Below are 26633 nucleotides of genomic sequence, written 5' to 3' on the forward strand. Positions count from 1 at the left end.
TAAAGAGGCAGATGGAGGAGAAAGGCGTCGCACTGAAGCTGCAGCTGGCCAGCAAGGTGAAGGACGCCGAGCATCTCCGAGAGGTGGACCGCCTCGCCCTGTCCGGGGACAGAGAGCGAAGGATCCAGCACAGCAAAGCAATGACGGCTTACAGAGACGAGAACAAGAGGGTAAAGTCCCACGTTATGAGGCCGCTCTTGTGTTTACCTCCCTCACAATGGTGTCCAGATAATGCTTCCACTTGCCGGATGCTCTCGGGTTACAGCAGCAGGGAGTGTTTGAGGTTTTCTCTTTGTGTGTGTGTGTGTGTGTGTGTGTGTGTGTGTGTGTGTGTGTGTGTGTGTGTGTGTGTGTGTGCAGCTAATGGAGCAGAGCTGGAGGGACAGAGCACTAACGCGCTCCCAGGAGAGCCTGAAGGAGAGAGAGCTGCTGTGCCTCAACCCCATTAACTGGAGTGGAACACTGAAGTAGGATGAGCCTCGACATCCAGAGTCAAAAGTCTCGGTTTCACGCCTCGCTGTAGCGTCGGATGGAACTGGGATGCAACATATTTGGCACGTGTAATGAGTGCAGTCAAAGCTATTGAAGGGACTTTTGCAAACTGGGAAGAACCGGATGAAACAGACCAGCATCCCTTTATAATGTACAATAATGCTGATGTACATGTGTCTCCTATCTTACATTACACTCCTAAAGTAAATGTTTTCTTTAGTATCAAAATCAATGCAGCAGAAGCAGAGTAGTTTTTTTATGTTGTGCCTTTTTTTCTTCCTAGTTAGTCAAAACCTGGTGACTACATTACCCACAATGCAACATTACCATCAACAGTTCTGTTTGGGGTGGGGATTTGTGTGGGGATTTGAGTGTTATGCTAGTAGCGGCTTGAGCTGCTCGCCTCATGCAGACATGAGGAGGTTACTGAGGTCTGGTGAACTCTCTTCCTTGTAACTCCACATCCACAGATTTTTAATTTAATCTTCAAAGTTGTTGTTTTGTTTTTTTAAATAGATTTCATGCAGCTCCCTCTGTAACCACAACATACTTTATACAACTATTTACACGTGTGGATTAGTACTCCAAAAGACCTGCAAACAGACTTTGATGTGTAAAACCCTTCAAGAGTTTCTCCCCGTCACCGATTTCCAGAACATGCAATTGTATAGAAAATAATTTTCAACAAGCTCATTCTCCTTATGTAAAGAGCAATGGGAATTTGACAAAATCAATACAAAATTCAAATTTAAAACATGAGGAGTGACTTTTTATTGTAAAGCAAACGTATATATAAAGAATGACGACTGTGGAACACTTTCCACACTAGGAAAACCAACAAAAAAGACAAAGTAGATGGTGAAGTGATGCTTCAGTGACTTTAACATGACGCTACTGTATCTGCTAAAATTGAATTGACAAAAAAATACACACAAAAGGGAAATGTCAAGAGCAAACTATGATAAACATCTTCCCCGAAGAAATATTGCTTTCAAAATAAATTAAAAAGGCAACAGAAAATGGCTTTAATCATCTGGATCAGAGCTGGTATTTAAGCACAATAAGCAAACTCCCTCACAGCATTAGTGTTGCTGATCCAACCAGTCTTTCATGCCAAAGTAAGTCAATAAATACATAAAAAGGTGTAGTACCTATTATTTAAAATCCTATTTCCATGCATTATTTACTCAAAATAATCATCCAGTAAGGAAGGAGGTAAAAAGTAATAAATAAATAACCAGTGGCTCGTTATGGAATTATCCCAGAGTTTCAATGAGCTTTCACTTCGAGGGCTGTAATTGAGGAAATTACAAACAAAAAAAACATTCCCTCATCTAACCACATGCCCGCTGCAAGAATACACCCCACAACTCCACTCAGCCTGTGGGAAGCCCTCTGGCTCCACAGCACTGAGACCATGAACAACATGGCGGACGCGATGACGGGAGGTTTCGATTGTGTGGAAGAAAAAAAAAAAACGACATCATTTCAACATCGAGGCCAGATGAGACATCCAAATGCATAATAGATTTTTAACAATCAGTAGTGGTCTTCGTGTCGCCCCCTTTTGCTCCCAACAGAGTTGAGGTAGGGCGATTAAGTTCAGTTCCTTAATGGTCAGTGCAGCGTTGCTTTGTTATTCCTCCTCCGAGATTCACGGCTTCACAGCCTTCAAGTCCTCGCTTCATCAACTTAAATTAACCCGAGCCCCTTTCAAGTAACTCCCTTAAATAAATCCCTGAACGGCTAGCATTGCAGGGATAGTTTCCCGCCTCCTGTTGTTAGAGTCTTATTCACCTTTAAATTGGCTGGTCTTCTGGTATTCCCTTTCTCAAACCAGTCTAGCGTCCCTTCAGGAATCCGTCCAGCATCATGTCTCCCTTTTCCGTCAGCCAGTATCCGGCCATGGCGGCCACGCCTCCGATGAAAATGGCCGTGAAAACCATGTCGCCCTTGGCGGCGAGCGTAGCGATGGCACAGATGACGACGCCGAAGAACATCTGCTGCAGGACGAGGACCTCGTCGTCCGTCATGTCGTCAAACAGACCCTTATCCGGGTCGACTGAGGACGGACAGGAGAGGATACTTAGCCAGCAGATCTGAGGTCAACAGTATACGTGGACTTCATTATGGAAATAAACCGTAAAAGTCGGGTTACACGCCGCTACTACCTTTGGTCAGTGCCCCCTTTTGTAGCTGTAGCCAGCTGGCGCTCATGCTAGTTCAACGCTAACTTCCACTAGCTCTCCGCTAACTTCCGCTAGCTCCCCGACAACCACCAAAGGTAGCGGGACCAGCACCCGACTTGGGCAGAGGGACGCGGGCAGTAGCAGCAGCAGCGGGAAGCTAGCAGCAGCGGGGAGCTAGCAGCAGCAGCGGGAAGCTAGCAGCAGCAGCGGGGAGCTAGCAGCAGCAGCGGGGAGCTAGCAGCAGCAGCGGGGAGCTAGCAGCAGCGGGGAGCTAGCAGCAGCGCTAGCTAACGCTGCTGCTAGCTTGCTACAGCGGGACACTGACCGGAGGTAGGAGTGGCTTGAAACCCGACTTTTACGGTATGTATATTTACTGCTTACCAGGAGGCTTATTCTCGACACAAATGCTATCTCTTCTGATGTACCCGTCGGCACAGTCACAGTGGAAGGAGCCCTCCTCGTTGATGCAGGCCTCGTTGAGTCCTGGGCACGCTATTGCGCGATCGCTACATTCATTTACATCTGAGTGCGGGGAAGCAAAGGAAAAACTTCAGTTTCAGGAAGAAAAAAGGTGCAGAAGTAGAGCAGATAAGCGGTACGGCCTTACCGAGGCACTTCGCCCCTCTCAGCTTGTAGCCGCGTGCACATTTCTTACAGCGGGCGGGACCAGTACCCATGCAGCCCACACACGCCTGGTCACAGCCTGGAAACGACAAGATGCACCGGGGTCAGCGCTGCGTACTGAATTGGGCAATAGGCGCTAGATTGTGGGAATAATGTCACGACGTTTCCATTGGCACAAAAACTGCACGTAATGAAGTTTACAACAACCACACAACTAGACCTAGAAACGATTAGTCCAAAAAGATATATATCTAGTCGGTTATTCTCGGCCAGATATTCACAGGAAATGTTATGCTTTCTTAGTCATATACATATATAATAATGCAATTAATGTCTTTGGGTTTTGTACTGTTGATAAAATAAAATTGAAAAAAATTATACTAAGCTTATGCTGTGGTAAATTACAGGCAATAACATACAACAGGCATTTTTCTCTTGTTTTCTTAGAGATAAAATTAAGAAAAAAAAAAAGCTTAATCATTTAAAAAAATGCCTTAGTTGCACAGAAAACCATTTCTACTCTGTAATGAGATACAGTAGTTTTTCTTTTATTATAAATACATACATTTCTCAAATAAAAAATAAAAACACCAAAGAAAATGTAGGCAGGCGTACTGGCATGATGTCACTGGGTATCATGAAGCGCGCTGACTGCAGCTTCTACACAAGAGAACGTACCTCTGCACTCGTAGGATCCTTCGGTGTTGTGACAGAAGGTGTTCGAGGGACAACGAGCCAGCTCCGTGCCGCACTCGTCGATATCTAAGAGACACACACAAGGGGCAGTCAAACAACACACATACACAGAAAACTGGCAAAAGAGCCGATAAAATGTCGCCACGCGACCTCTGAAGCAAAACTCACCCACGCACTTGTTGTCGTGAAGGATCCAGCCGAGTTTGCAGTCGAGGCATTTGTAGTCCTGCGGCCCCGCGCACTTCTTACACGAGTGGTAGCACGCTGCCAAAAAAGGGATGAAAGGTGACGGTCAGTTCAAGACTTAAATACACGAGGAGCTTTGGACCAGCCGTCTTGAGTCTCGGGCACCTGCACAGGCTCCGATGCTGTCGTTGGAGCTTTTCTCTCTGTAGTAGCCGTCGGCACAGCTCTGGCACAGCCGGCCCGAGTATCCGGGATCGCAGACGCACTCTCCGTCTCCGAGGCGAGTGCCCGCCCCCTCGCAGCGGCCCAGGCCTCCACATACACCGCCAGGGCTGGAGGGACACTCTGTAGTGGAGAAATATGCCATTAGTGGCACTCTGGGACTTTTTAAACAACCGAGACTCTAAATTAGCACGGTGATTTGTTTTATTGTTTACATCTTCATGAAGTCTAAATCGTTCTACACATGGGACACCCAGGGATAAATACGTTTTAGTAAGGTTGTTTTAGGAAGGGACTACAGATGCAAATTAGCTGAAGCTATAATCTGGTACATGAACTGTACAAGGTCCTTTTCAAATAAAGACACCGATATCAGGAAGCTTCTGTTTAATGCTTTCCACACCTTTGCAGTCAGGTCCAAAGCGCCCGGGTGGACAGCAGACTCTCAGCTCCTCTATGCACAGCCACTCAGACAGGTCCGGTGCCTCCTGCTGCCTACAGGACACACACACACACACACACACACACACACTTATTGTTATTTATATTACTTGATTGTTTTTTTACTATGTGTCTATATTGTATGCAAGGCTGCTGTAATCACGCAATTTCCCCACTGAGGGACTAATAAAGGATTATCTTATCTTATCTTACACACACACACACAGACACACCAGACACACCATCCCAACAAAACATGTTCCTCTCTCCGATTCAACAACACAACACACACACACACACACACACATCTCCTTTACCTGTGGAACCACCATGTCTCCACCTGGTCCTCTATCTGCTCCAGCAGCTGGTTACACTCAAAATCGGCTTTCTCACAAGCAGCTTCTACGATCTCCAGGAGCCGGGTCTCGCTGCAACAAGAGACAAAGAGTAGAACCGCAGAACCGATGCCGTCTCACCCCAGAAGAAGAGCGGGGCCTCGCTCTCGCCCACCGAGAGGATTCACTCCCCTCGGCGGACTGCAACATTTACAATAGATTGTCTTATGATGTATTATCATTCACACATTATACAATATAATTCAAACTTTTAAATGTGCAGAGAAGTTAAAGAATACAAGAAAGTTCAATGTTAGTCTTCTTTTTTAGCAATTATGACGCCAAGCAGAGTGCGAAATACGAAGCTTGATCGACATTTGAAACACCCTGAAAGCACGAACAGCTACATTTTGGAAAAATTGTGAAAAAATGATCTGCAATTATAACTAAAAAGGCAGTTTATTAAAAGGGCAAACAATTTACTTACAAATCCTCCATTACCTTTATGGTTCTGGTAAGATGTTGTATAGTTTAGAAAACCTAACGTTACCTCGAACAATCTGAACATCAGGCTTCTGCGGCCCATTCTTTATAAATGAATCCAAAATAATCACTCAAATCTTCATAAAATATTAATGAACTTAAAATGAGTAACCAAGCAATGCCACTGGTAATTAAGAGTACACTTTAAGGGAGATGGAATACTTTTCGATCTCTAGCCTATGTCGGCTGTGACTGAATTTTTATTGACCCCACAATTCCCATTAATCAAGTCGATGAAGTGGAGGTGTAACTCCCAATGTAAACGTTCTCTTACCTGCTTGCATACTTCGCCAGCTTTTCTTCTTCCCAGGCAGTGTTTCCTCCCCCGAAGTTCTTGGTGGCTGTTCTCTCCAAGCCCTAAAAACAGGGAACATTTCAAGACTCAGACCAAAAAAAAAAAAACATCGCTCGGTAAGACAAGCATGAACTACCGCAGTACCTTAATGAAACTCTCCGTGAGTTTTCGGCAGGTCTGGCACGGCGCGGTCTGGACCCTCACCACCGAGAACTCGGAGAGCAGCACCAGAGCGTGCAGGAACGGCCAGGCCCACCACATGGTCCTTCAGGAAACACCAAAACCAGTGATGGACGGAACATTTTAAGAAAAGGAACCAGGGTTGATATACTACTCAGTGATAATCCGAGCAAGTATCATCAAATACACTTTTTAGAAACAGCTTCAGGTCTCCAGAGACCACGAAATAACTTCCATTACCTGGAGCTACGCAGCAGAAGGCGTGGACAAAAACAACAAGAACATCTGCACAAAGCCATGCAATATTTACACTTTTGTAAAGCATGATGTTCTGCTTTGTACTGCTATATTAATAAAGTATTTACTGGAACAGTGATAAATTATGGTTTTTTTTTTTTTTACGCTGTATTCCAGTAGATTAACCCGATACCACCCACCTTTGTGACGTCAAACATATTAATTTCATCACTCAGATTTAAGTTTTTTAAATAATTTGGGTGGTATTTTAAACCTACACACACTTGAATCCTCAAGCACAGTGACTCCTCTCCACCATGTTGTTTTTTTATTAATAAAAGTGTCATTCATAAAAGCCTTAAAGTGATGCTCTTCTTCCACGTTAGCTCGCGCAGCATCAGCACCACACAAGCAGCCGACTAGCAGCAGCTAAGGTCGGCTGCAGCTAGCCGCCGCGGCTCGAGCGTCGTTTCCGGTGCAACCTCATAAAGTCCGCGAGACTCCGGCGACGGCGTTATTAAATATGACCACCGTTTAAAAAAACACCGTGCACGGCGGCGGACGTCGCTCTTTGATGTTTGAGCGCAAACAAAAGTCTTTCATGTTAGCCGCTCCGTTGTTACCTTGTTGCAAAGCCACGACGTCCTCCGACGCACCGCTGATGACGACAGACGATGATTGTGGGATTCACAACAACGCAGGCAGAGTTTGCGACATTTTTAATGCTTCGAGTGAGCCATTTATTTCCTTTTTTGTTGTTGTTGTTGTGGTGGTGGAGGGGGTGGGATGCTGGTAAGCCAGCCGGAGGTGAGGTGCCGGCTGCCGGGCTGCTGTGAGAGATGAATGCACGAGCAGCTTCCAGTCGGTGCTCCCGTTTCCCGTGCAGCTGAAGCCAACACAGGATGTGGCACCGCCCAAACCAGCTGGGGTTTAATTCATCAACCAATCAGTCAACTTCACAGTCCGTGTCGTCGCATCTTGTTAAGCTCTTTGAAAAAAAACAATGAATGTATATGTGATGTATTTAAGAAGAAAAAACAATGCTGAAATCAAGGATTCAGGATTGGATTGTAACATTTGGAGATTAATTAAAAAGTAATCATTCAGAATGTGTTTTTAAAATTCATTTTTACTTGTCAAAAATACCCACCAAGTGATGGGGTTCCTTTTGTGAGAAAGCTCCCACTGATGCATCGTATGGATCAGGATGTAAATGTGCACAAACAAAAAGACATTTGCTCTGCACACACACACACACACACACACACACACACACACACACACACACACACACACACACACACGTGCCATGTTTGCAGTGAATAGTAATCAGCACCGTTTTGTCCTCAGAAAAAGAGCATCCGACTATATGATTGAGGCAGATTCTTTATTCGATCCCGCTGTAAACGGTACTACAAAACACAGTATAAAAACAGACGTGCCTGGACAAAGCAGTTTAATATATACTCATGTATTTAAAAAAAAGAGAGAAGGAAATAGCTTATTTTAGTTGTATCTGTATGTCAGGACTCTCCACATTTTTACGGTTAAATGCCACAAAATTCCCCCAAAACCTACAACTAAACATCTTTACAAGTTTACTACCTGTCATTTGCATTATGGTACAATGCAGAGGATGTGTCATATATACTAATGGACTGTATTTTATTTAATTTCATATAAAATGTATAGCAATGGACTGTTCACTGCTACTGCAGTTAAAGTTATTTTCTCCATTTCAGTGGCCACAATACTTCTTTACCTTTTAAACCATGCCAAATCAGAATTTACTTTAAAATAGTAAGTGATGAGCAAGAATCCTGAAACAATGATTATGAATTTCTGATCCATGGAGGTTTAATATCTGTAAAATCTATGGACCGAGCGTTCACCCACTGACGGGGCAGAAACACATATTCAGGGGGCGTCGTACCCTCGACATGTATTTTATTGTAATGGAGAATATTTCTTATCAATAACAACCATCAAACTGTTCATGTTTATATGTGCAAGATGAGATTAGTAGCATTTCGATTGCCTCTCAATGGTTCTCAACATGGCGACACTAAGCCTGCGGCTAACGGTGCTAACAGTGCTAACAGTGCAAACAACAGGGAAAGTGCTGACAGAACAAACAGTGTTTCCCTGAGGAAGAACCAGGCGGTGGACACTACACCTCCGCGACTTCTATACCAGTACTTAAACTAGTACTTATACCAGTAATATTTAGTGAATACTGTATAGTAGCTACATTTAGCATATAGCATTTACAGTATCGTTCTATAAAACACAGCTACAGCATCGTACAACAACACATATTTACAAAGATTTCTAATTAGTGTTTAGTCTGGTGCAATACATGTTTTGGGGTCATTTAGCTGTTGTGTTAGTTAGTTTTAAAGTGTTTTGTAGATTGTGAATATTACTGTATAATACACACACTTTTCCAAATACAGACAACGTGATAGCAAACGTAGATATTAAATACCATCTGCTTAGTGTTTTGGGACCTCATTCTCAAGCTTCAGATCGCTTATCAGGGTGTCCCATTTCCCATATCTCCACTATGTCTTTTGATTGTACTTATATACTGTATTTTAACTATGTTGTAAACAAACTAATCTGAACTACTGACGTCCATGTTGTTCTACTGTAAAACATCTTTAAAGTAAAAAAGGCACTGTTGCAGTAATTTACTTGCAACAGTGTTGCCTTTGAGTCACAGCAAAAATAATAGAATGTAAAGCAGTATATGCAACACGCTACAATGTATAGAATAGAATGTCAAATATTAGTAAATATGTCAAACACAATAACTTGGTTTCAGACGGGAACAGAGTCAAGACAAAACAATGGAGCAAATTGCTTGATTGAGATTTGTCTTGGTCTCGATTTGGTCTCAACCTCTCAAAGTCCTTTTTGGTTTTAGGTATAGTCTTGACTATGTGTGACCTTTTATTTGTGTGCGCTTTCATTTCTCTGGAGCTGGAACTGTAGTTACCGTTTCTGCCGACACATGAAAACCCCCCAGATGTTTACCAGAAAATGCAAAATCAGCAAAGTGAGCATCTCCCAGAGAAAACCCTTTCAACGCATTACTGGCTGCTTCTTCTTCTGTTTCGTGTCCTCCTCTGCTGTCAGACCCATTCCACGTCACTGACCTTGTGGCTCGAGTCAGGACTGGAGGGAGGCGTGACAACACAAGGCTGCAAGGGCACCGTCTCCCCAGAATCTTGCACTCCCACCCCAACGCAACTCTGGGTCGCGCCCGCGAGGCGTAAAACAGTCGTCCCCGCCGTGAACCCGGACAGCCGGCGTGCCAGAGCTCGGGATGCCATCCGGAGGCCCCCCGCTCTTTTCCGTCTGGCCGATGCGGTCGCCATTTGCCGAGCCCCGGCTAGCTCAGTCAGAAAACCCAGGCTGTGGGACGGGAGGCTGTAGACATGAAGGCCGCGGAAAAGTTCTGGCAGCGGCCGGAAACCACCGGGAGGCTCGGGGGGAAGGGATTCGAGCTGCGCCAACATGAACCGCTCACCGGCGCGGCCCTGCAAATAGTCTGCCAGGATACAGCTCAGCGAAGCGGTGAAAACGTCTCCGCAGGGAGAGGAGCTTCTTCCCGCCTGCTCCTCCTCCGCCACGGGAGAGTTTCTCTCCCAGCTCCGAGCTCCCCATTCGTCGGCCTTTATCCAGGCGGCCTGGGTCAGGACCAGCACCACTTTGCCCCCCTGCTTCTGCAGTCTGTTCAGTCTGGAGTGGAGCCAAGGCACAGGGCCCAGCGCGTTGAGCTCCGTTTGGCTCCACAGGTCCAGAGACACGCTGAAGCCCAGCGCTTGCAGGGACGAGCCCAGGTGACTCATCAGCTCTGGCAGAGCCTGGTCGTCACCAGGTGGGTACAGCAGCACCACATGACCATCGCCCACAGCTCCTGAAATAGAGGGGGGGAAACCTTTCAGAGAGTTTGACATTTTCCAAAATGAGCTAGTTTACTTTCTAGCAGAGATGAAGAGGATCGCTATCACGCTGGTATCTGTATCTAGAAACAGACGGATCTGTCCAATAATTTGTCACACTAGCAGCTAATGGATGAGAATTTCAGATTTAAAAAAAGGGTAAAAGTGAAACTTTTCAACATAAGAACATCAATATTCATACATCTCTACAAATGTATAAATGAAAATCTAAGAATATGTGGAAAACAGTGGTTGCCCAGTGTGAAATAGAGGCTTTCTCATACCTTTAACATCATCTTCTTTCAACCATCTCCACATGTATCCTTTAAGGAAAACAGAAGTAGGCAATTATTACTTTTTTGCAAAAAAGGCGCTAATAATATTTAATGACCAACAGAATTAAAAACTGACCTTTTAGGAACCCTTGTATAAGATAGGCTCCAAGTATGGCCAAACACATCAGTATCAGTCCGATGAGGATTGGGAGGCTCCATCTCCACCGAGATGCTGGAAAATGTATTAATTATTAAGTGCAGAAGTCTAATGCGTCATAACTTATCTGCCACATTCTAGTGAAAACAAATGTAGCTTGTTTTAGCTGATAATAGTTGAACATTAAACACACTTAATCTGGGTCTGATTAATGATTAACATCCTTACTTGTAAATGGACACTGGGGCTCTAAAAATGACTTCATCCCCTGTAGCTTTATCTTTAAAGTGAAAGAGAAATGGTTAGCTCTGTATGCAGTGCAGGAAGAAGCAGTGAAACACGTCTTTATAAGTGTGTGCAGGGCCACAGACAGATGGGCCTAAGTTGTATGTGTACAAAGACAAAGATCACCTGAACACAAAGCAGCGGATGTGACGACACATTGAACTCTCCCGTTTTCTGAAAAGTAAAAAAATAAAAAGGAATAAATAATGAGCAAGAAGAAAGTGAAGATTCATCATATACATACATTAATAATGGAAAGCGGTGGTTCATGGTTGCAGTGGAAAGAAATTTTCAGACGTGGATCATGTGAAGTATTTAGATGCTTTACTTTAAAGTAGTAACGCCACAATGTAGAAATACAGGTTAATTAAGTACTACACATTGTTGGAAAACATTTACTCAAATTATGAGAAGGGAAAGTTGTCTTTAGCCAGATAATGGTGATGTAAGTGTTGTGTTATTATATATAACATTATTGGATTAATATTACTGATGCATGAATGTGTAAGCAGTATTTTAATGTATGTGGTTGAGATGAAGTTGAACTAATTTACATTCTGTGGGGTGGTTTAAATGCAGTGGACAAATCTCTGAAATGTGAGTATAAAGTCCAATTAAAACGCAAATAAAAGTACGTCTATATTCTACGTAAGGAAGCACAGTACCGGAGTACATTTTCAACACAACGTGATGTGTTTACCTGATGCCTCGTGCGGGTCCTACTCCAGCCGGCGTGGCCGTGCAGCCTCTGCCTGGAGCCCGTCACCTCCTCACAGCGGCCTCCTGCCAGCTCCGTCTTGCACAGCCGGACCTCGGCCTCCAGCCTGCAGGGGGAAGTCACATGCCAGACCAGGCCTGTGCCACCCTGCCTGGTCCGAGACTCCTCCAATGTCACCGTCACATTGTGCTGCATTCTTTCCAATGCATCTGGGGGGGAAAGGAAGAAAAAAACATTGCTAAGCTGTGAAATCATTTACCGAGCTAGTTAGTTGCTCAAGGGTCGACCTCAACGAGCGTCCTTTACCTTGATGATTTTCGAAAGGGCAGAATTCACTTCGAAGCGCATTTCCCTCGCACCATACCTGAAGAAATACACATTTAAAACAAATTCCCAAATAAAAAGAATAAATAAAATACAAGTGTGAGTTGTCAGCTACCTGAAGGCACAGGCACGGAACAATAAAGTGTGATGGAAGGACCATTTCCCGCTTGCCTTCGGGCTGCAAAGGTTAAAAAGAAAGTTTCAGACAATATTGATATTTGACTCGCATATTAGATTGATAGAAGCAGTTTAGCATTGACTCACCCACACAAGAACCTCTCCAGTTTCTTTCCAAACCATCCAGCACTGGGCGTCCTCATCCGTGTTTTCCATTTGGAGGAGGATCACATTTCTCTTATGATCCGGCACAGCTCGGAGTCTGGGAGCTGAGACATCAATCATCATGATTTATAATGGAGCTGCATCACTCTACAAGTATGTGGAACTGTTTATTCTGGCACTGCCTTGTGCACGTTAGTAGGAACGCATCGATTGTGAAATTCAGGGCGGTTACCGATGTTTGAAACAACTATTTGGCCGATAGCCAATGTGCCAGGGAAACAAAGACATGTTTATATCAAATGAATTACTGAGCTGTTTTAAAATCATTCAGCAATGCATTACACTGTCTTTGTATGAGCACAAACTAAATAATATCAATAACCATATACATCTACTCAATTAGACGAATGTTTCACTGCATAACCCAACAAAAATATTAGTTTTGAGAAACATAAAGTCAATGTAAATAAATGTAAAAGCGATTTTCACACACATATACAAATTGGATCAGGTATATTAACAGTAACCCAATCATAATTGGCAACCCATTTTAGCTATTTTTATTGATTGACCGATGGCAGTCCTCAAGGAAAATATCAATATCCAGCCGATAAATCGGTGCACGCCTACATGTTAGTCTATAAACATCTTTTTAAAAACACATCTTACTATCACATTTCTTTTCAGTCCCCTGAAGCTTCATGGAGCAAACTGTAAGAAGGGAGAGGAAATAGTAGTCAGCAATTCAGCATGTTTCTCTATTTACATTACCAATAGTACTAATCTGCAGACACACTTCAAGTCACGCCCCCTAAATAAAGTCACACCCCCTCTTAAAGGGGTACAACCCTCCGAGGCCATTCTGGCTCTGATCTGTATCAAGAAATTATTTTTGCAATTTAGTTTTTTTGTTTATCACATTATTAAATGTATACATTCTTTTGCTCTATGTGTTCGTAGTAAATCATTCTTTTTGCCATCTTTTTTTAAACCATATGTGAAGTGCATTCATTTCCATTATCTTTCTCTATTTAAATGTGGAGGTGGTATCTATGTGCATTAGGCAAACAACCTACTGGACCATGCATACACAGAATGTGTTATCTACACCCTCCTGTCACGCCACAGGAAGGCACATTGCTCTCTCATGACAGCATCATTAGCGAGCATCAAACCCCACTCTACATTTGAACTCACCTTCTGTTAATGATGGGATTGTGATATTTCGGATGATGTCCGTTTCTTTTGAATGTGCGACGAGCACCACAACTGGACTGCCAAACGTTGTTTTCTGAACCAACAGCAGCTGCATTTGTAGGAAATAAACAAATATATATGGTAAACTTTCAGTATTTAGATCACAACAAACACACTAATAGATAATTTGGTAACAAGTCTTTGAGAATTTTAATAGATTTACACAATGCTGGAAGAAGTATTCAGATCCTTTACAATGTAAAATATCATTTTTTATTTATTTTTTCTCTCGTCTTAGCTTTTTTGTGTCTGTGATTCATATTCATATTAAGCCACTTAAGAAGTTTAGAGTTTCTCTGTGGTGAAACTGTAAACCTCGCTGACGTCACAAAAGTGCCCCAACCAGATACTGACATTTTGCCAAGAGCCGCAAGCTGAATTGTGGGTTTCATCTTGACAATGTGCTGTAGGCCTCAGCAGGGGAAAGGAGATAAGTAACTCAACATTTTTATTTTAAAGGTATAGTGTGGGGAGATCTGGTTGCATCAAGCAGTGAGCAGGAGAACTACAGTGGCCAACGTGAAAACATGACAATGTGAATGGCATTATTGGGTTTATCCATTCTGCACCACTGTAGAAGCATGGGTCCATGAAGAGAACCCCTCAGTATGTAGATATAAAAGGCTATTTAAGGTAACAAAAACACAATCTTATTTTCAGCTGATTACACACTAAAGACAACAAACATACTTAATAATATGTTAATCCTTATCTGCCTATAGATGCACACTGTACCTTTAAGCAGAGTTCTTGAGTAAATCTACATTGTTACTTTCCACCACTGGCGATTGGTTAATTAATGAACAACATACACTACCACCACATATGAGCTGTACCTCGTGTGTGGGCTGTTGAGAAGAAGCTTGGTCTAAACCGGAGTGGCTTGATTTAAACTGGATTGTCTTGCAACAGTCAGTGGCGCCAGGGGAGCTGATACACACATTCACCACAGCTGCAACACAGAATGGAAAAAGTATGAAAAGGTCATCTTAAAAACAACGTGTGTGACTTGAAGTGTGTTTTGGGGTTGAGTGTATTGCTGCTCGATACCTCTTGGATCAGGAAGCACAAAATGACCACTTCCATCCGACATTTGACTCATGCCAAACAACTCGTCTTCATCGTTATGGTGCCCAGACTCCTCAGACACGTCCCTTGTATTATTCACGTCTGCAACAATAATCGCAGGCAGTGAATCGTCTATTAAAACAACAACTGACTCGTCGACAAGTCAAACAACTATGTAACTATATAACAATGCAGGAAGCAGCTCGGCGAGAGATGAGCTGACTAGACAGCAAGATCAGCAACAAGGATGTTCATTGTTACGAGAAAACGCTTCAGGGAAAGGAGAGAGAAACATTTAAGGTATGTGACCCGAGCTGACGAAGTCAAAGAAGTGAGATTTAAGACAACGCTACCTTGGACGCCGATGGTGATCTGCAGGTACGGTTCACATTCCTGTGTGGCTGAGCAGCGCAGAACCCCCTTCAGCTGCACACGTGTCACATGCACCGTATCGTCGGGTTCGGGCAGAGTAGCGAGGAACCGTGAGCACTCTGTGGAAACCAGAGCGTTTCTGCTTCTGATGAACTGTGATTTATTACCGGGGTATTATCATTAGATCGTGTTGATTCGTTACCTGCGCTCACGTGGCAGTCACTCAAACCCTGAAGGAAGAAAAGTTGTGGGTGAGAATTGAAAGCTCAACAGAATCGGCAAAAATGAAACACACCTCTTGAGTGGCATATTGGTGAAGGAGGTATTCAGAAAGTTTACACGAGGAGAAGCAGCATTCTTAGAAATAAGGGTTGCAGACGCGTCTTCCCGATAGGCGGAGGTTCTACCCAGAACCATTTGTTTTAAAGGACCCTCAAGTCTAAGGGTTCCATTAAGAAACCCTTTTCCTTTTTGGAAGAAAGAGTTTGTCAGGGATTGTTGAAAGCGAACGCCCATAAATCCAGACCACACAACCACAAACACATGGTTGAGAACCATGATTGTTGTGGGTTACGATGCACCACATCCGCCCCGTCCCTTTAGGGTTCAAGCTGAAACTCGTAGAATAGGGTTCCCGGTAGAACCCTCTGGTTGGGTTCTAGATGAAACCCTTGAGATATAATAGAGTCCCGGTAGAACCCTCTCGTTGGGTTCTAGATGAAACCCTAATAATATAAAAGGGTTTTTCAATAGAACCCTTGGTGAGTTCTAGATGAAACCCTTGAAATATAATAAAGTCCCGGTAGAACCCTCTGGTTGGGTTCTAGATGAAACCCTTGAGATATAATAGAGTCCCAGTAGAACCCTCTGGTTGGGTTCTAGATGAAACCCTTGAAATATAATAGAGTTCTCTGTAGAACCCTCTGGTTAGATTCTAGATGAAACCCATAGAATATAATAGGGTTCTCAGTAGAACCTCCTTGGTGGGTTCTTGTTAGAATCCTTAGAGACGCTTCTGAATGGAACCATTACACCATAGACGGGTTCTGGGTGGAACTTTACACAGATGGTTCCAGGTATGACCCTTTAAATCCGGTTCTTGGTAGAACCCCCTGAAAGGGTTGCAGGTGGGACTTTTATAAAATCTTCCATGAGGACAAGCAGAAGAACTCTATATGGTTCTAGTGAGCACCTTTATTTCTAACAGTGTTCCTACATCACTGGGCTGCATCACATTTTATTTCAATTTCAAAGTTTTGCACATAATAGAAATGGAAACTACAGACAGGTGACGATTCAAATAAATGTTTAGTGACACAAGTCATCTGCATTTAATTCCTCTGTATTCTTCTGTGGCGTCAAAGCGTTTGGACCAAAACACCAAATGAGGAACTATGTTTTAGAAGAATGACCCTCCATTCCCAGGAGAGTTCCAGAGAGAAATGTATATGTCATATACACAACATAAGTAGGCTATAAGTACACTTTTACTAATCAATAAAACAGACACGTTGACTTGCTTTGGTGAGGAAGGTCGCGGTGACACTGATCCACAGCCCGTTACAAGTGTCAGTGAGAGTCAATGTGTGACAGTGAACCAGCACACGATGCCAGCACTGAAACTGAAGCGGCTAAAAATAAAATGGCTTTAAAAAGGTTGACTGTAGTTTATTATACTTGTGCTAATGTTTGATATACTTTATACTTCATATGTGCTACAGTATATTTGATGCTACACATATGGAAGTTCTCTCTGCCTGATTTACGTCTATGAAACAAAAGTTCAGAGAAAATTCAAGCACCAACAAACCTCCTTGGAAATGGAGTGGTGGAGTAAGGTGTCAGGCAGATCGTAAATAAGTAATGGACATTAAACTCGGATAGCTCTCTCTCTTTCTCCGTCTGTCTGTCTCATCTCACACAACAAATGTTGTATTGTTTGACTAGATTTTTCAAAGACAACAATAAAAAAGGTGCTTAATTTAGTAATATGTATAAAGTAAAACTAGATAAACCAAAATTATAAACAACCTATAGCTGGATTGTTTTGCTTACATTATAAAAGTCCCTTTTTATTACTTGATTTAATGATATAAATAGAGTTTTGCTGGCATACATATTATAATAAGTCGTTATAAAGTCTCTTCTAAGTACATTATGAATAAATACATAATATGTAGCTTGTTATAAACCACAACACGCGTTTCAGAAGCTGGATTAAACGTTTATCCCGGTTTTGATACTCCTATAAAAAGATAGTGTGGCATTAAAACACCTTATCTTGTTTTATCAACTCTTTGATGATCAAGAGGCTGAGCTGGTGAGAAATAAAGGCAAGACAGATCATCAGAAAGCTGAACACTGTTATGATCAATAAGGTGTAAACGCCACAATACTATATGATCAAAAAACAGCTGATACAACCCAAAACCAGGAGTCTCGCGCGCATGCTTTGCCCTCGTTACCTCGCTGCAGGTGAGTTCAGGTGCGTCACCATCGATCATCTCCAGCGCTCGCGCAGACATAAACAGCCAGCAGCACAGCAGTGACAGCAGCGGGAGAGGAGCGCGCGGCGCCCGGAGCAGCGCGAGAGCCATGTCTTGGAGAGAGCGCGTGGGAGAAACCCGGGCAATCTGTCTCCGTGCGCGCGCCTCTTTAGCTCCACGGTCAGACTCCCCTCATCCGAAAGCCAGAGTAAAGAAGCCTGAAGCCTAAATCCACCCAGCAGCCCGCGGCATGGCACGAGCGTCCTGGGAGGAACCGGTTGCCATGGCTTGTCCAACACCAAACTACCGAAGCGCTCCTCTGCGCATTTTGCTGCGCACGTGCTTCCCCGATGATCGACAGCTCGGCGGATGGGCGTGTCCAGCGCGCTAACCTGCTCAGGTGTCACGCCGCGCAAGTTTCTCCTTTTTGTTTTCGTCACTCGGTGGAATGCGAATGAGGAAATGAAGAGAATCCAATTAGTCATAACAGAGATGAGTGTTCAGATTGTTGAATAATAATGATGACACATGTTGATACTTCTGAGGAAGACGGCAGTTTATTTTAAAAAGACACAATCAGGGTGTTGTCCTATTCATAATGGCACAGACAGATTGTGTATAAATACACAGGATGTTAAATGAAGTAGGTAAATAAAATATCAAGATGCACCATTAAATCACAGTCACATTTTGCAGCATGCAAGCTAGCTTTCCTGACCCACAATCCTTTGCACAGCAGATATATGGGGTCAAAACCTGAGGAGCCACATTATAAGGGTGCAGCATGTCCCAGTTGAATGCATACCACATGCAACACATGCACTTTGTAAGGGAAGTTGCAAGACAACACGTATGCAATTTGCAACGCAGCTTTAATATTTCCTGCATACTTGATATATAGTATGTGTATTGGAACGCACAGATGTAAGGTCCCTATTCAAATGCAGTATGCCAAAAATACCAGGATGTACTTAATCCAATCACATTTTCCTGTATGCAAGTCATACCTTTCTGGCTATTCTGACCCTTCCAGTAATTCTTCATGCAGCACATATATGAGCAAGAGGGTCAAAGTGCCATGTTATGAGGAAGTAGTATGTCCTAATCGAATAGTATGTACTTTCTAAGGGCAGGCGCAGTATGTACTAAAAGCAAAACGCCCAAAAGTATGTGATTTGGAAAGCAGCGCTTGTTTGGCATTCGGCCTATTGGACACATTATGAATTGTGTTTACCGTTTATTTTTTGGCATCTAACCAAAACTCTTCCAAAGAGAAAGCGGGTCGATCGCTCCTCTGCATCAACATATTATCCATCGCAGTAATTGCCACTAAAAACCACAAAAACCAAAATGTCACACGTTGACATTTTGTTTTTTTTGTGGTTTCTCCGCTGTAAACTACCTTTGCACCCAGTTATAAATACAAGCAGTTGTTTCAATGTTTTCGGTTAGAGTGCTGGAGTTTAATTATTAACCTCTATCCAAAGTGAATGGGTCAGTTAAAGCCACTGTTGGAGATTAAAACATATGTTCTCGCTTATCTGCTGTACGTTATGGAGATAGTCCACCTGTGTTAACAGGGTGCATGTGGTCCTTTTGGGCATTAGCAACCATACAAATGAAAAATCATTATGGATCTTAAATTAATTTGGCTGCTTCCATGTTGGCCACGAGCCAAAAGGAACACACTAAAAACTCTACAGTTCAGCTCTTTATTTTATGATCTAATTTCCCCATGTGATTAAATTGACCAGCCGACTGTAAGGGTCCTAGAATTCCAATTTATACTGTACAATGTTTTTTATTTGTTTCATCTTATGAACAGTTGTGTAATAACTTAGCCCAGTTCACCTTTAATTACATCAGGAATTTGGTTTCGCCAGCCAAAGAAAACCTGCCATGAGATTAATCTTTACTTAGGGAACTTGACGTTTTGGCAGTAATGGAGGGTCTAAGGTTAAAGCTACTGTGGATGACTATTCACTTTCCTAGTAATGCTGTGGAGCTGGTTTCTCAGCTCTGGAGTCTTATCAAAGTTGTGTTTATAAATGAATGAACGCGTTTAAGAAAACACATGAAGCGTATAAAACAAAACAAAACATAAACACAGTTGTATCTCGGCCATTGTTTATCAACACAAGTCATTTCAGTTACTATAAATTAGTCTTCTTTTTTTTACCATAAAAAAAACACCTTTTTGGACAGATTTATACTTTTTCTTTTTTTTTAAAGAGGTAGTATGTGTGCATATATTGAATAACAGGTCTCTATACTAAAAGGGGCAATAATAGTACATAACCACATGATTTAATAAGCAAACGGTGGAGCACACCTCAATGCCAGTTGCTTAATCTTTCCACCTGTTGCCTCGCTTATAAATCTTGGGACAGCTTTGGCTCAACGTCCCCATTTATGAAAACACAAAGCAGATTTGCATGTTCCTGTATTCTCATAGTCATAACGTTAGTTTGCCAAACAATAAATGCATTCATGAAGAGTGGGGTGTAAAATGCAAACATATTTTTTCATAATGGTTCGCAGATTTACATGCCGGTGTTCACTTTGGCCATGAAGAGCCTCTTTTACGCCGGAGTATTTACCAGCTCTTAATATGCAAATCGAGTGGTGGCCTTCTTTATCTTTATCTTTTTTTTTTAAACATGATGGTGTCAAGTAATGAGAAGCCGCAGTGCAACAGCAGCTCCCGTGTCTCATGGGTACGTGTCGTGTTTCCAGCAGAACAAAAGTCTGCCCCCCCCCCCTCTGTCAGACACGTGAAACCGGAGATCAGCGTTCCTCAGCTCGGAGAGTCTCGCGCTCCTCTGCGGATCCCGGCGGTGCCCGGTCGGGCTCGCTCCCGCTCCGGGTCTTAACCGGCTTCGTTCCCGGCGTTTTCTTCCCCGGCGCCTGCGGCAGCAGCGTTTGCAGTCTGCTCGTCAGCTGCCGCGCCAGCCGCACGGACAGCGCTTTGCTCAGGAGCCGGGGCCAGCAGTGCCACCGGAATCTACCCGCTTCTGTCCGTCTCCTCATCCCGCCCAGCTCCTGTATCAAGCCCCGGAAATCCTGCGGCAAGCAGTACCGCGGGAACCCCCTGAAGGTCTTTGGGATGTCCCGTCTGTGGCAAAGGCCCTGGAAGTAGACGAGCGCCACTCCTTGACCTTTGCACTCCTGCAGCGCCCCCTCTAGGCAGGCCAGCGCCGCCGTGAACACCGGCGCTATCACAGAGGAGGGCTCCCTCTGGTTCCAGTCTTTATCGTCGCATCCTTTCACACATGCTGCAGCTTTCTCTTTTTTGCATTTCCCCAGTCTTCTTCCGGTTGATTTCAAACCCTCTTCCACCTCTTCTCTCATTTGCTCCCGCCTCACCTCTGCTCTGCCGCGATCCTCCATGTTTCTCTCATTCTTATCCGTTCTTGCGCTCTCCTCCCTCCACTTCTCATACGCCCTCGTGGCTTCAGGACTCCAGATAATCAGCACTTTTCCTCGAGCCTTACGCACGGCTTCCCACTGCCCGTACAGCCAGGGGAGTGGACCCAGATCTGCTACGCCGGTCCCAGCCTGCGTTTGTGAGCTTTGGGCCCACAAGGCCATGTGCACTTTGGCACTGAGCTCTCCCTGCAGGATGGAGGCTAATGAGCACACAGCGGAGATGTGGGCCGACTGCTCCGACGAGCACACCAGCAACACCGGCTCCTGGATGCAGAGCCAACCTAGAGGGAAGACCGGGGAGGAAAAAAGAAGAAAAAAGACGTATTATTTGTCGGCTGAATTTTAATTATTCCTTTAAAATGACTGTGAGGATGTTTTAACTGGTTATGAAACCACACATTTGTCAATTTAATTTGAATGCCACTATATGAACACATGCTAAATGAGAGATTGTGTCCCTGGTGCACTACCATGTCTGTCCACAGGGACCGCCAAAATCAACTCTAAATGAAAGTTCCTTGTCGTAGCCTTAAGATTGTAAATTTAGCAAAGATGCGATGAGGCACCAATTAAAATGAATCCAGCAGTGGAATTAAATGCATTCGTAACCTGCAGATGGAGACATGCAACCACTCAAAGACACGGAGGCAACAGAACCAACCTGCAGCTCCAATCTTGGTGAGTCGCTGGATCAGAATCCCCAGTAATGCAACAATCACCACAAACGCCAAAGCTGCCACGGCATACATGCCACAGCGGTTGTGCGTGTCTGTAGAAACAGAGAAGTGTGCGTTTATTCTTTGTAGGAGTTGTGCGTGTGTCCGTGCATTCATGAACTAATGCTTGTGTGTGTGTTTATCTTGAGAAGACTCACAGTCCGGGCAGAGAACTCGTCGTCCACGAAGAGCCGGATCCGACCGCCACACCTGCAGGAGAGCAGATTGAACGAGTGAGAGGAGAAAGAGAGAGAGAGAGAAGGCCAGAAACAACTTCCTCTCAGGCGTGCACTTTACCTGCACACACGGCTCCTCGGCACGAAAGAGAAGCGGCACATTCATCGTCGTTTCAGTCGAATTCCTTTCCTGTAAAAATGGATAAGAAGAGTCGCAAATGTGCGCCAATTAACATTAAATACCATATTTTTCTCTCTTTTTCCTTTCTCAAACACGTACGCGTGCTTACCGTCGTCACCGAGTGGACTCGCCCCACGGGAGAACATCCCATCTCATCGAGGACACAAAGTTGGGCCGAGAACGTCGCAGGAACAGAGGAGGTGAGATACAAATACACACTCCTCCTGCCCGGTCCGATGTTCACCTCCCAGGAGGACATAGCTGTGAAGGACGAGGAGACACGGAGTCAAGAGACGGAAACAGACGCGATGCATTGAGACTGCTGAGAGGACTTCCTGTTGGACTCACCGGCAGAGAAGGGACAAGAGATATGATCGCTGCCTTGTAGAGAGAACTGCATGAAAGAAGACAGAAAAGTGATATTCTGCAACTAAAACATAGGCAAACTGGACTTGTTCACATTTGGCTGATTCTCACCTGCAGACACATCTGAGGGTGTTTGTCCACCGCAGACGTGTTGTACATCTGTTGAGGAGACGCAGAGGGTGTTTATTCATTTATATCTAAAAGTCTAACACAATCTTGACATCAGTTGTGTATCTGATTATTTCAGAGACCAAATCTGTTGACTGCATTTGGCATTGCTCCAGACTTTGCCAAAAGCAAACTGAACTTGAACTTGTTCTTTACTGGCTCAACAAGTTATTTTACTCAAGTGACAAGACTCCTTTATTTATTTATTTCATCATTTCTAATTATAAAAATAAAATAAAAAATCCTGTCCTATTTATTTATTTTCTATTTCTCAACATGTGTTAGTATTAAAAGTAGATATATTCTCTGTACTGTTGTCTATACATTCTTACTTCATTTTAAAATGAGCTGTATTTAACATGCAGAGCATTAATATCGCCCTGTCAGCACTTTCGCCCTGATGGACTCGGGAGCCATTTAGAGGCAATCGAAATGCTCTCAATCTCAGATCTTGCACTTTTAATTATATTTCCCCGTCAGCTGTGGTTGACCGTCAAGCAACACGTGTCACATGCATTCAGTCTTTTTAAAAACAAACATCAGTCTAAAAAGGGAATAACTCAGGTTCTTCTGTGTTCGGTTGAGGAAAAGATCATCGTTTGGGTTCAAATAACTACCGAAGTGCAGCCTCTGAAATATGGGTTACGTTAATAAATCAGCGTTGAATGAAGAGCGCCTTCCTGGCTGAAAGTATCCTATGTGATCCAGTTTAAAAACCTACCAGGTCGGCTCCATCTCCCGTCTCCTCCAGGGTGGCGTTGAGGACAGGCGTGCAGAGGCGTTGGTGTTGCCTCCAGCAGAGGGAGGTAGAGAGCTGCAGGTCGCTGGCGGAGCACAAGGAGCTCCACGTCACGCTGGACTCGTGCAGCGTGACCTCAGAGGAGAGCCAAACATCTCTGACGTCTGTGGAGGAAACGCGGCGATGAGCAACAGCGACGGCAACATCCCTCACTGTGGTTGCGGTGAACCAACGTCAATGATAAGAAGACTGTAGAAACTGAACATGTGCTTTTAAGGGTCAGTGACCCCAATAAAAAATAAAGATGACTTTCTCATCCCTTGTGTGTCAAGCCATGCAGATAGTTTGGGTTTCATGTGCTGAAGTTTGGGGATATCCGTCAAGGGATTCGTTAAAGAGATAACCAACACTTGTTTTTTATTGCCGATAGCATCTGATCTAATCTGCTCAGTAAATATGAAGCTACAGTCGTGCAGCGACCATTAGCTTATCATTCAAACTGGTTAGCCTGGCTCTGTGCGGCGGGGCTATGTGCCGGTCCAACCTTTTAAAAACCTATTTTCTCGAAAAGTGCATACCCAAACTAAAAAGGGTGCATCCCTGCAACCACTAGGGCTATTTGAATAATTTTAGTGTTATAGTAAAAGAGTATAATGTGAGATTTTGTTCAGATGTGTAAATAGCAGTCTATTTGTTACTGGTTATGAGTAAATGAAGATGACATTTATACAGTTTTAGACCGTTTTTAACAGGTTTTAAGAGCCATGCTCGCCATTCGCCGCACGCTAACGAGACACGAGCTACCAGATCTCCTTTAACTCCTCTAACGCAGAAAGCAGATGGGCCTATTTCCCGAAATATTGAACTGTTCCGCAAATTTTAAACGTGAAGATACACCTCAATAGAAACAATGTCCTCTATTTATGTGGAATCATATTCGACTGAATCGAAAGGGAAATTGTTACTAAATGAGGTCATTGTTTTTTTTGGCCAGTTGCATTGTTTCCGAAAAAGTTATCATCGAGTTCCCTTCACCTGCACGTCCTAAAACCGTCACACACACACACACACACAGACACACACACCAAAACTATCTGCATGGCTAGATACCACAAGGGAAAGAAAGTCTCTGTAATTTTGGTGAATGACACATTAAAAGTATACATCTTAAACATGATTTCCTCATGATATAATTGTCTAATAAAACGGATGCGCTCCAAACACAATAATAATAATTCCTATATTACCTCATCTAGTTCACTATGTTTTCTTCCTCATGTCTTGTCTTTACAGTACACAACCTTTGAGATGTACAGTAAGTCAAGTAAGCGACGCTTTGAGGCGTTTGAATGAAACCACATGAAGGTTTTTGGGGATTTTTTTTTGGACGCCCCTTGATCACAACATTATGAGATGTGGGCAGTAATCTGTCCCGTCTGCAGGAATGGGGGTAACATAGTACAGAATCTATAAATAAGGTGCATTTTAAATAGAAACATAAATACCACAGTGTGATTGTGTGTGTGAATAAATGACAGGGTCGTGAACTGATACGAGATCTAAAAAACTGCACACGGGAGGGGGAATACCTGGTTTGTTTTTCTGAATCATGAGACGGAGCGTCTCAGTCATCAATAAAAAAAAACAAAGAAATGTGGTAAAATGTCCAAAAAGTCCCTGCGAGATGTTTTTCTCACCCGAGAGGCTCTGGTTCAGAAAGGGGCACGTCACATGCCGCTTGGAATCTGTGCGGGCGTAGTACACCTGTCAATGCAGAGAAGTCACAAACAAATTATGATTTCAAGATCTAAATCATTTTGCCGGCAAAGAAAAAAATACAAAGAGCTTAAAGTACCTGCACACACACACAGGGCAGCAGGTAGGGGAAGTTAAGGAGAGCGAACCGAGACTGAGATGGATCAATCTGGAATAACAACAACACACCAATATGTTTAAACTTTGGTGTGTCTAAATAAAAGGAGCACTAGTGCAAATAAATGTGCGGCTGACACTTGCAGTGATTGGAGGAGAGTCCTCGGCCGTGCAGGACGCTCCATATTTCCGGTAACACCATCTGGCGCGAACTTCGTCTCCGGGCTCCACGGTGATGGAGATGGATTTAGACGACTGGTTCACAGAGAGATCAAAGTCTGGGATGGGATCTGAAGACACAAACACACACACACACACACACACACACACACACACACACACACACACACACACACACACACACACACACACGTGGGTGACGCATCAAAAAGGGGAAAACTTGCATAAGTGGGCGCAGTTGAGGAATACAAGTGTTTTTACAGAGGTTCAACAGAAAGAGTGTGAATCATAAGCTGCGGCCTTCGCAGCCAATGGTGGTAAAACTCGAGGTCCGGTGCATTTACCTGGCACTGTGTAACTGACGCTGCAGCTCCCCTCCGTCGTGCTGTAGGACGCAGAAACAACAGTGTTCGCTTCGGCCTCGACACAATCATGCACCAGCTTCCACTGTGAATGAATACATACGGAAATACATAAATACAGCATCATCAACATTGGAATTGTCTTCATAGCAGCATACGTTTGAGCTGAAACCAGGAAAAACTAATCATCTTACCAGAGCTCTGCCGCGTCCCTTGTTGTTACACCTGAGGCGGGTTTCCCCCGGCCTGCTCTCACACTGAGAAAGACAGAATAAAGAAAGCCAGGTGATGTTCAACCCTCGTTGATCGGATTTGAGATGTTACACCAGCGGGCGCACAAACCTTTGCTTGTATTCTCTTCCAGACGGGGTCGATTATCAGTCCAGATACTTTGACCTTCGGGGCTTTGCAGACATCTGGGGAGAGAATGACAGTTTCGAGATGATTTAGGAATGTGTTAGGGCCACGTAGGGGAGGTCCACTGCCGTACCTTTGGTTCTCAGCACGACGCGGACGGAGACGCACTCAGAGTAAATCCCCCCGGAGGCCGAGGTCGGCTCAGAGGTCAGCTCCACGGGACAGTTCCCCTCAGCGGGGTCTGCACAGAGAGGAGAGTCAGAGCAGCCGGGAGAGACACGGGACGCTTTTCCATATGGAGTCAGAAACCAACTTACTAAATGTATCATTTTGGATCCCACTTCCTCCTTTCTTCTTCAGCTGCAGTCAAATCAAGTCAAATAAATGCAAAGATAAAGACAATTAGTTTAGGAAGCGTCGAACATTCACATCTGCGTCTGGATTTCTACCCCCTATTTGTTTATCATTCTCAA

At 43.9% G+C, this 26633-nt stretch overlaps 3 protein-coding genes across 3 annotated transcripts; all 3 read right to left on the minus strand.

Moving 5' to 3' along the window:
- Nucleotides 1–2333: 2333 nt before the first annotated feature.
- On the minus strand, nt 2334–6284 carry creld1b (cysteine-rich with EGF-like domains 1b; the record flags this gene model as incomplete). Its single annotated transcript, XM_079226154.1, has 10 exons — nt 2334–2554; nt 3063–3203; nt 3289–3384; nt 3984–4067; nt 4170–4265; nt 4353–4532; nt 4813–4904; nt 5168–5278; nt 6003–6085; nt 6168–6284. The coding sequence occupies 10 exons, from the start codon at nt 6282–6284 to the stop codon at nt 2334–2336; spliced, it is 1221 nt and encodes a 406-aa protein (XP_079082280.1).
- Nucleotides 6285–9081: 2797 nt separating this feature from the next.
- On the minus strand, nt 9082–17725 carry LOC306743900 (uncharacterized protein; the record flags this gene model as incomplete). Its single annotated transcript, XM_079226463.1, is given in 16 exon segments — nt 9082–9606; nt 9608–10365; nt 10675–10713; nt 10802–10897; nt 11051–11102; nt 11234–11281; nt 11808–12034; nt 12132–12189; nt 12414–12535; nt 13101–13142; nt 13629–13737; nt 14525–14640; nt 14739–14858; nt 15110–15247; nt 15331–15358; nt 17594–17725. Coding segments are annotated over 16 exon segments (2280 nt in total). The 3' UTR covers nt 9082–9411.
- A 2035-nt stretch (nt 17726–19760) lies between these two features.
- On the minus strand, nt 19761–25875 carry LOC306743901 (interleukin-17 receptor E; the record flags this gene model as incomplete). The annotated part of the gene is made up of 12 exons (XM_079226464.1): nt 19761–21324; nt 21705–21812; nt 21918–21969; nt 22057–22125; nt 22226–22377; nt 22465–22510; nt 22594–22641; nt 23372–23553; nt 25087–25153; nt 25245–25313; nt 25400–25516; nt 25786–25875. The coding sequence occupies 12 exons, from the start codon at nt 25873–25875 to the stop codon at nt 20402–20404; spliced, it is 1923 nt and encodes a 640-aa protein (XP_079082590.1). The 3' UTR covers nt 19761–20401.
- Nucleotides 25876–26633: the final 758 nt, after the last annotated feature.

Source organism: Taurulus bubalis (genome assembly GCF_910589615.1).
Source record: "Taurulus bubalis genome assembly, chromosome: 11".
NCBI classification, from domain to species: Eukaryota; Metazoa; Chordata; class Actinopteri; order Perciformes; family Cottidae; genus Taurulus; species Taurulus bubalis.